This window comes from Apodemus sylvaticus, chromosome 4, assembly GCF_947179515.1.
Source record: "Apodemus sylvaticus chromosome 4, mApoSyl1.1, whole genome shotgun sequence".
Taxonomy (NCBI): domain Eukaryota; kingdom Metazoa; phylum Chordata; class Mammalia; order Rodentia; family Muridae; genus Apodemus; species Apodemus sylvaticus.
In genome coordinates this window covers 31,412,607-31,427,850 of record NC_067475.1, presented here as the reverse complement: position 1 = coordinate 31,427,850, position 15,244 = coordinate 31,412,607, and the positions used below count along the sequence as shown (strand labels likewise).

General features: G+C 45.9%; 1 protein-coding gene across 4 annotated transcripts in view; it reads left to right on the top strand.

Moving 5' to 3' along the window:
• The window catches only part of Lef1 (lymphoid enhancer binding factor 1), a 110,459-nt gene that overhangs the window by 72,643 nt on the left and 22,572 nt on the right, over positions 1-15,244 (top strand). For all 4 annotated transcript variants that reach the window (XM_052179239.1, XM_052179241.1, XM_052179242.1 and 1 more), the window contains exons 4-8: positions 2,459-2,591; positions 6,858-6,948; positions 8,513-8,596; positions 10,473-10,595; positions 11,957-12,119. In XM_052179239.1, the coding sequence (XP_052035199.1) occupies positions 2,459-2,591; positions 6,858-6,948; positions 8,513-8,596; positions 10,473-10,595; positions 11,957-12,119 (594 nt within the window). The remainder of the gene's footprint in view (positions 1-2,458; positions 2,592-6,857; positions 6,949-8,512; positions 8,597-10,472; positions 10,596-11,956; positions 12,120-15,244) is intronic.

Genomic DNA, 15,244 nt, shown 5'->3' with positions numbered 1-15,244 from the left:
TGTTATTCTACCTTAAAAAATAATTCTATCTTAAAAAAAAAATCCCACCCCCGCCCACCTTCTCTGCCATTTTTGATTCCTTGCATGTTAGAGGCCCTTCTTACATATTTACTAAAAGGCATCATTAACACTTGAAAATCATTGAAGTGTTTTTAAGCCTTTTACACATTCATATGCATAGATGTTTGTGTTAATATATGTAGAGAGAACTTGTGTGGCTCTGATAATGATGCTCTATTTAAGAAAGGCCAAGGGCTATATGAGCCATGGAGGGTTGCCATCAGAGAGGACCTGGTAATTACCAAGCAGAGGCATAATTACCCAGCAATCTACAAAGATTGTGTGTGTGGGGGGGTAGGGTTGTTATAGTAAGCTCTGTAGAAGTCCTATCATTGTCCAAAAAAGTGTGACTTTCTGCCAGTAACGTTTTTGGGGGCCACTTGAATTTCTTTTTGGAGGGCGTGTGCAATGATAGACATAAAGATCATTAAGGATCGCTGGGATGATTGCTCTTTATTTTCCTGAGGGTAACCTGCACACTGACCCACATCCGTCCTGTGCTTAACTGGTAAAAAGCATCAAGTGTAATGTGAGTGCACCTTAGTTGCAGCGCCCGAGTGACTGTGGATTGTGGAGTCCCTTCGCTGTCCAGACGTAGCCATACATTTGAACAGTTCACATCAGGACATACGTCAAGGCACTTCCCCGATTTCTTTTTATTATGATTATTTACTTCTTGGGAAACGCATTTCCCATTAATCTTAGCCTGGCAAGGTACAGTAAAATGTCACTAATTCAAACTAATTACGGAGAAGGCATGCCTGAGCTAGTGAGTTCATTTCACTCTGTTCCTCTTAAATCCGAGTCGCTCGTTACTCTACAATTTCTACACGGGCATCTTCCCCAAGGCTGCTGTAATTAGTGCATGGTTTAAAACCGTAGCCACCTTTTCCATGTGTGTAATCATGTTACCTTTTCTTTCTTTGGGGGAAATGGGAAGGGTTCCCCCCCCCATTTTCATTGCTGTTGCTTTTATTTGTGGATAAAATTATATGTGCTTACCATATGTAACATGGTTTGTAGTGGAATGGTTAAATCCAGCTAATTAGCATCTGAATTACTTTATGAAGGTTAACATCCACGCATCAGGTTTTCAGGAAGAGAACATTCTAGGGATGCAGCACAGCAGCTCATACCAGTAAGCCTGGCACAAGAGGATGTAGGACGTCCTCTGTCTGTCCGTCCTTTGTTCCTCTCTGTGTAAACACAGATACAGACACACAGACACACAGACACACACACTATATTGTCACTAGCTAGAGTTTCCTTAAAAAATGCCCATCCTAATGCTGAGCCAGTCTCTTCATTACGCTACTGCTTTATTTTGTAAACCCTTTCTTGAACAAGAAAAACTTTGTTATTGTTATTGTATATTTTATTTTTGAGGTGCATTTGATATGTAACCCTGGCTGGTCTGGAAGTTGTTAGACAGAGTCGACCGGCTTGAACTCACTGAACCCACCTCCTTCTTTCTCTCAAAGGCTGGGTGGAAAGAGGTGTGCCGCCAAACCTGGCTCAGGTGGAGAGAGGACTTGCCACTTTGCCACAATCAAAATGTTCACAGATTTTAAATAAATGACATGCAAATAGATAATGTGAATCCTTCAAAACATGTACTGTTATATAGTTTTATGTGTGTATGATATATATGTACACATACATGACATACACACACACACACACACACACACACACACATGTATTTACGATACATAAAGTATGGGTTTGTTTGTTTTTACGTGTTGCTGCTGGCTAGCAAGCCCCAGGATCTGGCCATCTCCTTTCCTGCAGGGCTGGGATTAGGCTCACCCCACTACACCAGAGGGTTATGAGGAACCATACTTAGAAGCAGCAGGAGGAACAAGCAGTCACAACAGCATGATGCAACAAACGGACCTGAAAGATATGCTAAGGCACTGCGGGCTTGTAAATTATCGATCTGTGGTGACTGTGTTGTTGAGGCTGGCAATATTTGGTCAGTGGTCCATTCAAAGGACACGTTTTTTATTGAATGGATGTCTTCTAGCTAGATGTGTAACAAGCCCATAGATCCCAGCGTTTGCTCAATCAGCTCTTTGCCAAAGAGGAAGCAGGGGGGGGGGGTTATGGGAAGGGCGTGTAACATGCGTGTCCGGAGGCTCGGGACATGTGAAGCACTGTGGCCAGATAGCTTCTGCAGGCCAGCAGTTACATCCCCAGCAGCCTCCTTGTGGGGCATTCCTGAACTTGGGTCTTTGTGTGGAAGCACTGCCAACTCTGCTCACGGCTCCTGCGTTCCCTTCATTGCTGCCTACTTACTGTTCCTGCATGACTTTCTTTTTTGGGGGCCGGGGGAGAGGAGGAGCCGAGGAAGAGTCAGGCCGCCATATTAACCATTGGCCTTGTGGTTGCTTTGCAGTCTAATAAAGTGCCGGTGGTGCAGCCCTCTCACGCGGTCCACCCTCTCACCCCCCTCATCACGTACAGCGACGAGCACTTTTCCCCGGGATCCCACCCGTCGCACATCCCGTCAGATGTCAACTCCAAGCAAGGTAAGCGCCTCCGGCCCGCCCAGGCCTCTGTTGCCAATCAAGGCGCCATGTCTCCTAGGCTTGGTATTATTCCGGGGATGCAGGTGTCTGCCTCATGTGAGTCAAAATGCAGCGGAAGATGCATGCGGTTGGTTGGCAGTTCCTTCAGAAACCCATGAGATTTTGTTGTTGCCTTAATTTTTCACACAAAAACACCCCCCCACCACCCCAATAAACCCAGCAGCAACAGCAATGAAGAAGAAGAAAAGTATACTACTGTCATGTTCCAAGTGACAGATTTCAAAAAGCCTATATGATCCACAATACAATCCACAATACTGGGTTGTGCAAACAGTGAAAACTGCATTCTCTGCCACATCGCTAAAGTATCCATGTGGGGGATATTCTTTTCAAGTCCCCGGTCCCCGTCCTGTGGCCACTGAATAAATGTGGGCCCCAAAACTTAATCACTTTTCTCCATCACTAAGCCTTTAGCAACAAACCACTCTTGTGGTTTGAGGAAGAACGACACAGCTAACAAATATACCTCTCTCCTACCTCACAAGTAGGAAATTGGATGTCATCCCAGATCTTAGAAATCAAAAAAAAAACACATGTTTTGATTTCTTTCTCCTCCACAGTAAGTGTGGAACCAGTCCCTCTCCATTGAAAGGAGGAACTTTACAGATTCCCCTTGGCATATCTTCTCTACCCGGATAGCTGCTTGTGCCCTCAGGGTCATTTTTAAATGATATCGGGGGTTATTCAGACACAGACACTGTTATGCCAGGACAGTAGACCAACTGATGTGATTCCCCAGACAGCCACTAAGAGAGTCGTGGGTGTGGGTGATATATGGGCATCGTGGGCACGGGGCCCAGGCATGTATCCGACACAAGGAACAAGAAGCCAACAATTCCATTATGCACTCCATTTAAAATGTATAAAAGTATGTATTTCTGGATATTTCCATTTATGACTTTAGAGTTCAGCTGACCATGGGGAACAGAAGCTGTGGCTTGGAGTGGGGGTGGGGCGGTGACTACCACGGAAGATGTTAGTGACTTTGAATTTTTTAATCAATTTTTGGCAGTGCTGGGGATCAAACTTGGGTCCTCGCACATACTAGGAAAACATCTCAATACTGAGCTACATCTCTAGCAACCGTTGACAATGACACACACACACACAGACACACACACACAGAGCGAAGCAGGAATTTTTTGCTTCTTTATTCCTTATATTTCACTCTCTATCCTTTTTTATATCCCATCCTCAGCTTAGATATTATAAATAAAGTGCAAAACCATCTCTGTTTAGAGTCAAAACGGCTCTGCTTGTTCTTCATTTGCAGAAGAGCACATTGTGTAAGGTCTGAACAAACTTGAAATGCCAGGGTTTTGCCTGTGGTGAGAGGGGGGTCTGGACAGGGAGTTCTCAGCCTGGGACCCATCCTCTCCGCAGAGCTTGCACAGGCAAGATTGGGATTCAGCAGGGCTTTGGAAAACCAAAATGAAAGACCCCATAAAACACAAGAAAGCCCAGAGCGCAGCGGCCAAAGCATGCCTTCTGCCCTCTGACCCTCCCTGGATGACCTCCATTGACGGAGTGAAAAGAGTGTCTGAGCCCACTTGTTTTTAGCTACTTACCACTCAGCAGTCAATCACCAGAGGTCCCAGATCCTTAGGTTGAATAGAGCACTTACTTGGACACTTCCTGTTGGTCTTGGGCTCGAGTAGAGTGTCTCTGTAGACTAGGTAAGATTGTTGGTCTGGGAACTGGGAGTGTAGCTTGGTGACAGAACCTTTGTGGAGCTTGTGAGATCCTGGTGTTTTGTTTTGGGTTGTTTCATTTGTTGTTGGAGAAACAAAACAAGGAAACAAAGCCAGTATGGAGTTCCCCATGGTGAGTTGGGGTGTCTTTGGGCTACCTCCAGAGGGACCACGATGTAAGCTGTCCAGTGTGGCTTGCAATCTCAGGACAGGTCTGAGATGGAAAACCTGTCTACAGACTGTGCCATTGTGAGTGATAAAACTGGAGATTTAGAAGTCTCAGCTATTAATAAAACCCTCCAAATTTCTGTTATTACTCTCATTTAATTTTTGGATGAAAAGGTATATTCTGCATTCTGCTTGAGCAATTTGAAACAGTCACTGTTTCCGAGAACAACACGCCACTATTGGCTGTTGAGTGGGTTTTCTGCGAAGAATTCTAGGACAGTTTAGTTTTGAACAACAGCTTATAGTCTTCTGAATGCATTTGGTTTCCCCTGTGTTCACGGGTCTGCCACTCTCCTTCCTCCCTTGCTTTGTATAGCTAATTTATTTCATCACCTCTGGGCATGTGTAGAGACCGGACTAGTGATGTGTGCTTCCTTTAGCCTTTCTTTTCCTTTTTAAAACTTGTGACTATTATACTATTCCACCCACCGTTTCTAGTGGTTTTAATGTGGACATCCTGGTTTTAATTATATGTTTGTCCTAGCTTTCTGTACCTCCCCTTCATCTACCTCCCCTTCATGTACCTCATTTACATAATATTGAGTCTACATCATTTGTTTCTTGCGTACGTTGCCTGTGCCCCCACCCCAACCCCAAATCTGCTCAGCTAGAGACCAGAGCCATGGATGTCAGAGTTCCTAGTAGGCTAGTCAGCTTTGTCTAGTTGAGGGAAAACAACAATATTATGTCCACACAGCAGTCCTAAGCAGAAATATCCAGAAAATAGAAACTGCCTTTGGAAACATTCTCATTTATAAAGAGTAAGATACACATTGCTAATGCTGTATTCACAATTAATGCTCTTGTCTATCTTTGGTGCAGGGTGAAGTGAGGCCATGGTTTTTAGTTTGTTTTTAACTCGAACCTTCCAGAAGACCCTGAGATTTGAGGACTTGAGTATCTGAGGGTCAGGGAGCAAGTGACAAGTTGAGTTGAAAAACTCACTAAAAGTCAAGAAGCATCAACCTTAGCTCACCCTCCCCTTTCCCAGGAACAAGAAAAAAACACCCTGGGGAACAAATTTGGGGACCCACTTGGATGGGATCAAAGGAAATTAGTGTGTCTAAGCAAAACTGAAAAGAGATTTCAAGTGATTTTGGAAACAGCAAACTGTGCTTTGGCCTGAGGCAGGAGCCCTATTGAGTGCAGCAGGGGGACCATTCTAGTCTGTGTGTCTTTGTGTAAGAAGAGAGGAGGTTTGTCCTAAATACACAAGTAATATCAACAGTCAAGGTGGCACGGAAGTCTGTCTCTCGTGTTTAGGTCCTCTGGTAACTTAAGATCCACAAGAAGTCTATGGGCGTGTTAAGTAGTCAAACCTCAAGCTATTTAAAGAGTCTCCTGTTATGATTCATAATGTAAACATCTGATATGCAGGATATCTGATGTGTGACGTCCCCAAGGGTTCCAAGGCCCACACGTTGAGAACCATCGCCCTAGACAGAACTAGTCTTTTGTCACCGTGGTCATCTATATGGCCTACCTAGTGCTTTTCCGAAACAGTGCATTAAACTTCCCATTTTCATAGTGTGACTGTGTCCGATCAGTTCTGTTCTCCCCTGTGCCTAAGGTAAGGTCTAAAAAGGGATGTCATGTGGGATTAAGGATTAGGTAGGTTTCAGGGCTGCAGGACACTGGGTTCCCAGGGGATCTCAGACACGAGAACCCATCTGGTGGCATTCTCCATTGCTGGAGAAGGCAAGTAATCCAGAGCAGTGTGACCTTGGAGCCCAGAGGACCAGAGCTGATGAGGGGCTTAGAGGGAGCAGAAATGGCAGCAGGGAACAAATGAATCATATCAAGTGTGACCACCACGGGCTGCCGAGGATTCCTAATTAATCTTTGCTCCTCTGAGGTATCGTGTTTCCCCAATCTGTGGGTTCACAAGAGAACCGATGAAAATGTCAATTTCCCTAATCTTTGAGCCCCGTGGTGGGCCGGCCACCTTCTCAGGAAGGGCTGTCACTGGCCGTTCTACACAGAAACAGTTGTCTACCATTTTCTTCAAAGTGAAATCATGAGAGCAGGATAAATCGTCAAGAGACGACTCTGGTGGCTGTGTCCTGGCAGCACGGACATCCCTGCATGGCTTTCTTAAGCTGCAGCTGTCCATCTGAAGACCCTGTTTGCTCAGAGGTTGAAATCCTAAGAAAGACGCACGTCCACCCACCCGACTGATAGACAGCTTATGACTAGTGACGTGAAGCATTTGATTGTTTTTTCTTTTGCTCTTCTGTATGATTGTCCCTCGATTTTAAACACCAGGCCTTTGTGTTCCTTTTAACAGGCATGTCCAGACACCCTCCAGCTCCTGAAATCCCCACCTTTTACCCCCTGTCTCCGGGCGGCGTTGGACAGATCACCCCACCCCTTGGCTGGTAAGAGCCCTCCTGTAACCTTCAGCTGAGCGTGTGAACACGTGTCTTTCTACTCCTTCCCATTCGTGGAAATTAGCTCCGTGCACAGTCAGTCACACTTGTGGAATGCAGGAGATTTTCCACCAACCAGCAAGGTGCTAACTTTATTTCATTTCAATTTGAAAGATTATTTTTAAAAAAAAAAAAATACCGACTTTGAAATGGATTGCATCCACGTCCACTAATATGTGTAGAAAATGACTGCGTAGCGTTTGCTTTGAAGCTTATAGTTTTATGGATTCAATTTGTGGCTTTGGGCCTCGGCTATGCTGTGTGAAGCGGAGGCTCAGAGTGGCTTTTCTCTTCCAGTTTTTTTTTTCTTCTCTTTTTTAAACAAGTCATATTTTTTTAAAGATGAACTTAGACTTGCTAGTTAGCTACTTTTCCTTCTAAGTGACCAACTGAGACAAATAACATGAGAGAAAAGGAGAAATCAACAGAACACAAGCATGTTAATAAGCGAGAACCCAGACTCAGTTCAGGGGAGCAAGAAGCCAGATTTCGGCACTTGATTTGCCATCAGACCTCAAATACTGATTTGCTTCTCTGTCCTGGTTATTTCGAGAAACAGTCCTACTGCTGCTGCCCATTTATTCAGTTCTCGTTTGTTTTTATGGAGGTAAAGGGAAACTGTGCTGAGGAGAATAATTTGCAGTGTGTGGCTGTCCTCAGACAGCTTTCTTCTCCGGTTCCACGCCTGCTCCTCCTCAGTCCGTCCTCGCTGCAATGGTCCTGCAGATAGCTCTCCTCATTCCCTATTGAGCCCGCTGTCCCCACAGCACATCTTGGCTTCGTCTCCACACCCAGACATCCTGACATTTTTCTCCAGCAAGGCTAGCGCTCCCACCCGACCCCCTCTCCAACATTAAGTCACTCAGTCTGAGGGTTTAATTGATGATGTGTATATCTGAGCCCTACTTCAATTACTCTTTCTGAACTCAGCTCCTCGGGAGCAATGTGCCTAAGCCGTCCCTGGCAGCCGGGAGTAACGATTGTAAAATAAAAACTGGACCATGAGAGAGGGGAAGAGGGACCTCTCAGAGAGGAGAAAAGTTAACTGCAGAGAATGGGTGTCTGTAAGGGGGAGGGGCAGGCAGTACCCCTGAGATATCTATTTACTTTATGTAAATAGACGCCCTTCCTATTTCTAAATTCTCAAAGGTTTGGATAAAGAGTCTGCTAAGCTGCTTCTCTGAAGGGACAGTTTACCATTCTATGGGCTGCATTATATTCAAGAAGGGTTTTTAAGTCCTACTTTGCATTAGAGGTGTTGGGTAAGGGAAACAGATCAAAGAACCATTGATGGGCCAGCCTGGGGTCGGAACTAAGGGAGGGAGGGCTTTCTTCAAGGCCCCACGGTGCTTTGCTGGTTGAGATGTGGGAGGGCGAGGAAGGGAAGCAGTATTGTAAAAAGGCTGGGGGTGGCTGCCTTCCCGACACCCCCTCGGTCCTGTCACCAGACTCTTACTGCTAGCTGGTAACTCATGTTTTGTCATTGATGGGTTCCTCTCTTCTGTGACCTCAGGCAAGGTCAGCCTGTTTATCCCATCTCGGGTGGATTCAGGCAACCCTACCCGTCCTCACTGTCAGGCGACACTTCCATGTCCAGGTAGGTGGAGGTGGACCGCCCCGGCGGCTCCTCTGCTCTCGCCGTGCGCACCCCTGCCCCGCTTGCCTCTGGGCTGGCTGGCTAGGTGCCCCGTAACCCAGCCCCGCGTGTGTCTGCGCAGTGTGCCTGGCTCCCACACTAGGTGTCACAGGGCACCTGTCACACCAGGAACCATTGTAACCCCAGAACTCGCTACCACCTACCAGGGGAGGACAAATAACCCCGAAGTGAACTTGAAGAGCTTGTCTGGGTTCAGATCACACTAGGGGTTGGGCGGGCTGAGCGGGAACCCCGAAAATGAGTCGGGTCTGAGTGCTATGATTGCTTCCTTTGTGGAAACTTAACTCAGTTGTAATGAGGCTGCACTTGAAAGCACCCCCTAGCCCAGATCCAGCCTCAACTGGCCCTCGCCGAGCAGGGGGTCCATCTTAGTGTGTGAATCAGGCCCTGTGTGGACATGTTTCTGCAAGGGAAGCTCTCTGGGGCTGCTCTGTGTGGTGCTTCTGCTTCTGGAAGGGATGCTGTACCCTGTGCTTGATGTCCTTGATGTACACACAGCTTTGTGCCGTGTCACCTGTGTGTCCTGTGTGGCTTTCTCAAGAAAGCCATTGTGTTACTGTGCCAGAAATCAAATGGTGAGCTATTAACTGGTTGTGAATCTGTCTTTACTTTTCTTTTTTGTTTTTAATGTGGATTTGATGTTTATGATTTGTGTGGTAAATTTTGGCTTATATTTATATACATACACACACACACACACACACATATATATATATATCAGCTTATATATATGTTCAGTGATATATAAATCTAGATGGCTAGATTGTTTAATAATCTTCAGTTTTATAGTTTTTAACACTGAGAACTGAAGACAAAGATTTCCTTACAGACACGTAACCAGCATCAAGTATCTTTCCATTTAGCAGGGAGGGCACCATTATTTAGTCAAATATTTGTAATTTTGTCTTCTTAATACTTAAGACGTTTTTATTTTTCCTGAAACACTAGGCATCCTAGCAAAAGTCCTTTTCTGCTTTCCTGATGAAGGGCTGGGGGGGGCGGGGAGGAGGGGAACAAAGAATGTTTTCCTTGTGAAATTAAGCTTTTACTCAAGCGGTTTGAAAAGAAAAAAAAAAAACAAAACAGTCTAAGGCATTTCCAGTTACTCAGTGTTTGCTGAGACACAGTACTACTTTTTCTAGCAGGGCAGGGTTCATCCTTTGCAGTAGCTGGTGGATAGCCTAACTTTTTTTGCATGCCACATTACCCATGCCCAGGTGGAGAAACTGCCCAGGTATAGCATCTCCCTGCCTTTAACCTAACCTTAAGTCCTGAGTCAGCTCTTCCCCAGGCCCTGCCTCCCAAACGTTGCTGCTTTGTAGATGATCATCTTGGACAATAAGAAGGAAAACCTTCGGAACGAGGGTCTGTGAGGTCTCTTCCTACCCTTTCTTCCCGTTTCTCCCTTTTGACTTTGGCGCCACAGCTGGCAGTATGAGAACACACTTTGTGTGTGATTTTGAAATGTGATGCTTTTGGTTAAATCTGAATGAAGTGTCACGTTTTCCAGTAATCTCTCTCAAAATTAAATTGAAATTTTTGTTGGAAAATTGCTTTGTGGGGAAACTGAGCCAGCTCCCCTTATCTTATGCCTGCTGCCCTCCTGAAGAAGAACGCCTCTTTGAAAAACTACAGGGAATAATTATATTTTCCAGCTGAATACTGAAAGAAAAAAAAAAACTGTTGTCATTCCAGACTGTAGTCAATACTCAGGTGTATACAGATAGCCCTTCACTCATAGCCAGACACAGGTAGGGAGCTGTCTCGTAACTCTGCCTACATTTGGCCATAACAGCCTTCTCATCTCTCTGTACAGGTTTTCTCATCATATGATTCCTGGTCCCCCTGGCCCCCACACAACTGGCATCCCTCATCCAGCTATTGTAACACCTCAGGTCAAACAGGAGCACCCCCACACGGACAGTGACCTAATGCACGTGTAAGTAGAGCACCTCGAGCAGCACACTCCCCCCCCCCCCCCCATCTTGAAAATCCGTACAGCTCTGCCTGGAAGGCACTGTCCCCGAGATCGGGGACTTGAATCTGAGATTGGAATAGTCCTGGGATTAACATTTCATGGGCACTCACTAGAATGAGGCAGGGTTCTGTGTAGCTGCAAAGGATCCTGAAATGTAGTGCACTTCCCACCCCAGACTTTCCCTCAGGGAACTGAGATAGTAGCAAGTGCAGTTCCCCATGTCCGAGTCCTCTCTCTGCAGCACAGAATCAAGAAGTGGTGGCCACTAGCATGGAATTTCCTATTGGGTCAGCATTGATTCAAATTTTTAAGAGGCGAGATATATTCCCGTGTTTTGGAAGAATAAGAAATGGTGCCCCAGGGCTTGAGAGGTGGCTTATAAGGGCACTGACTGCTCTTCCACAGGTCCTGAGTTCAATTCCCAGCCACCACACGGTGGCTCACAACCATCTGTAATGGGATCTGATGCCCTCTTCTGGTGTCTGAAGATAGCAATAGTGTACTCACATAAAATAAATAAAGTATTAAAAGAAAAGAAAAGAAAGTATGCCCCTTATTTAGAATTTATGCATGAGAAGGCAGGGCCAAGCAGTGTTGACAGCCTATAAGGCTTCCAAAAATGTATTCAAAGAAGATATATATTTATGTTGGGTGAGAAGGGTCCAAATCTCATTAGGTGTAGGGAGCATGGTCGGGGTAAAGAGCTTTGTGTTATACTAATGAGAACTTGAGTTTGGTCCCTAGTAGCCATGCAAAAAAAAGCCAGGTGTGTGGCACATGCCTACAATCCCACCACTAGGGAGACAGAGACAAGAGGAACCCAGGATCTGCTGACCAGGTCCCAGGCTCTCTAAACTTTCTGAACGACCAATATTGATGTCAACTGAGGATCAATACCCAAGGCTGACGCTTCCCCCATTTCTCTCAGACCCACATACACACACACAGAGAGAGAGAGAGAGAGAGAGAGAGAGAGAGAGAGCTCTTTGCAAAGTGTCCCTTAATCCCCACCCAAAAGTGGAGGATTAAGGGACCAGAGGGGAATGACCACCCAGAATCTGTATGCAGCTCCTTTGGAGCCTCATCTTTGGGGGCCCTAAGTGGAGCTCGCTCAGTGAAGGAAGCAGTGTCACTGTGTAAATGAGGAAGTCCTGTGGTTCAGTTGCTTGCAACTTTGGGTTCTCATCAGGTGAGCCCAGGCTCTTCCTCCAGGCTGTTGCTGTGCCAGGGGCTTACGGAGAGCCAGGAGGGTCATCCTCACCATGCCTCCCCTCTCTTCCCAACTCCTCCTGCCCCTTTCCCTAACCACCACCACCTTTTAGGAAGCCTCAGCATGAACAGAGAAAGGAGCAGGAGCCAAAAAGACCTCACATTAAGAAGCCTCTGAATGCTTTCATGTTATACATGAAAGAGATGAGAGCGAACGTCGTGGCTGAGTGCACGCTAAAGGAGAGCGCGGCTATCAACCAGATCCTGGGCCGGAGGGTGAGTAGCGGGCGAGCCTCATGGCGGCCAGAGGGCGGCTTCTTCAAAATATGTTGAGATTTAGTTACCCACCTGTGGCGCGCGCGTGTGTGTGTGTGTGTGTGTGTGTGTGTGTGTGCACACGCGCGCGCGCACTCAGACACATACCTGCAAGCATGTGCATTCAGGGCAATGCTACACAAGATACAATGATCCAGTGTGTTGTAAACAATGTTGACTCTGCTTGGAACATAGAAAACTTTTCAGAACTGATCAGTGCTTTTTACCAGCATGATTTAAACAATATTTATCGAATGTCTTTTTGGGGTTTCTCTGTGTAGCCCCGGGTGTCCTGGAACTCACTCTGTAGACCAGGCTGGCCTCAAACTCAGAAATCCGCCTGCCTCTGCCTCCCGGAGTACTGGAATTACAGGCGTGCGCCACCATGGTCTGGCATCAAATGTCTTTATTTTTCTGTCATGATGCTTGGTAACAGTTGCTGAATAAAACAGCCAAAGCCTAGACCTTCCTGGAGTATGATATTTTGTGACCAGATATAGACACTAGCACATCCCCCCCCACACACACACACACAAGTTACCTAATAAAATTAAAATGTGTAGTCAATGCTGGGGGTGTAATTAGCAAGGTTATATGAGAAAGACCAGCAGGGACCAGCAGAGGAACCTCTGAGGACATTGCACTTAGGTTGTGGGGGTGAGGATTGGGAGAGGGCTCTCTAAACCTGAGCTACCACAGGGCTTCCAGGAGACCAGCCCAGAGGAGAGCAGAAGCCACACCTTCCCAAGTAGAAGTAGAGCTGCCATGCTCTGAGACTCAAAGACCGTGTGAGGATGCAGAGACCTCAAGTTTCTGGAGATGTGCTCTGCAGCGTAAAGCCCGCGCGTACTGTGCTCCTGGGTCGCCCTCTTCCCTTGCGTCCTTCCTTTAACCCGTGTTGTCATTTTTATGTAGCTCTTGTCTGTCATATACGAGGTCCTAGACTATAACCAGGACGTGGGAACTCTTCCAGCAGCTACCCGAAGGCTAGCGCTTCCTTCCCCAGCATTTCCCATAGGACTGAAGTGTTCTTAGCTTGATATCTGTAAAGCTGTAGGGTGAGCTCAAAGGTTACATTTCTACCGATACTGCCCTACATTTTATTAAGCACATGTCATCTTTATGCACCTGTGCTCACCGGGTATGTGTGACAGCTTCTCAGTCTGTGACCTCTGTATATGGGTTTTGGCTTTTGTTTTTCTTTTTGTAAATTCAGATGAGGTGAGGAGGCTCTTCCCACCCTTGGGAAGCATAGAGAAGATTGTGTGTTAGGTTACATCACTTACACTCCTTAGCACACTTCCAACTCAGTACACTAGAACCTTCAGGAGACATTCAGGAGGCCTGCAGTCAGCGCAGAACACAGAAGCAGGCCTCAAGTTAGCGATTCCCACTACAGAGCCTCAACCCGTTGCCAGCTCCAATCTGTGAGCCGCCAAGCTCTCGAGGGTAGAACACAGGGACAGATTATAGTCTTTGGTGTTCCGAGTGTGATGTCCTATCTCCCTATGGATACTTAAACACTTAATAACGATAATTATAGTGATTCCCAAGCCAGATCTCAGCAGAGGGCTGAGTCCATCAGATTTGAAGGGCTCCAACGTTAATAAGCCCAAAGGCTGGTGACCACTTTCTCTGATTCTGAGGGGTTGAAGCTTTTTTTTTTTTTTTTTTTTTTTAAATTTCAGTTCGAATATCTCTCTTAGCTCTTTTCCTTTTTTCTTCTTTGAGTCAGATGCCCCCTGGCCCTGCAGCAGGAATTATTTTCCTGCTCAAGAGGGTGAGGATGTGATCTTTGAGGTATGCTTCCTATTTTTAATGCACATTTCCAACAATTGCTACTTTCTCGGCTCCCTGAGCGGTCCCCAGATCCAAGCGTGTGTGTCTGAAAGGATGGTTCTCATTTGGGGGTCTCTCTCTGTCTTTGATTTAGACACCTGTTTCTATTTATAGGCCTCTGGATCTTTGATTAAGATCAGGTTTTCTGTCCTTTGAGCACTCCCCTCTGGCGGAGCCCCGCTTACTGACTCTTTAAAGTTCTGGCTTTAAAAATCATGAAGTTTTACACCGGCGTGATTAGACTGCTTAAAAGTGGATCTTAAATCCATCCTGGAACATTTTATCTTTGGATTTTCCTTTTTTTTTTTTTTTTTAATTCATCTTTACTCTTTCTAGAATTGAAATGCCCAGTCATATGAATGAATCAAAATTTCCTTAATACGCATCATAAACAGCAAGGGCACAAATCTTATTTTAAAACAAACCAACTTGTTGGGCTCTTGCCAGAGGCCTGCTTACTACAGCTTGGTCGTTAGAATGTCTTAGCAGTCTCTTAAAAGTAAGCAAATGTTTCCCCCCTACAACTTGACAATTTTTAATAATAAAATCTGATACTTCAAAGTATATTTTTCAGTACTCAAAGAGCCAGGAACATGTTTTCTTAGACTTAGTTTCTTTCTCTGTTTTAGAAGCCCCTGAAATAAAGGCCATCTCTTTGGCTTTTAAAGAAATGTTTGTCTTCAATGCAAAGCTCCAATACAATTGTGGAACCACACACAATACAATCTAAAGTCTGTCACCTGACTGCCTTTCTGCTCATATCATGTCACCTGTATGTCATGAGCTTTAACTTTACTTGATGAACTTCTGATACAGTTAACAACAAACAAACAGCTCCTGATCCAGCACCGAGGCTGGCTTCTAGGGGATTTCAAAAGGTGTGGGTGTGGCTGCCTGGCCTGCGGCTGAGGTGGCTCCTTGCTTCTCTTCTCCTGTTAGACAGAGCAACAGGCATTCCCACAGGGGAAGACGCTAGGCCAGATCTTCACGGCCAAGGCCACAGTGGTGGGAGCTCGTCCTCACAGCAGCTTTCTCCTTCCTCCCTTTCCTCAAGCAACCCACACCTTCCTTTTTCTTTTTTCTTTTTGTGGGGGAAAAAAAGGTACTGGAATTAGAATCAGTGTACCGGACAGCTGGGTACAGAACAGGAGGAGGCCGAGGCTCCCAGCTGCCTGAGAGACATTTTGGGGGAAGAACTCGTGTTTCTCCTGCAGCTGCGCCATCTTAGTGTGGTCACCTCACAGTTA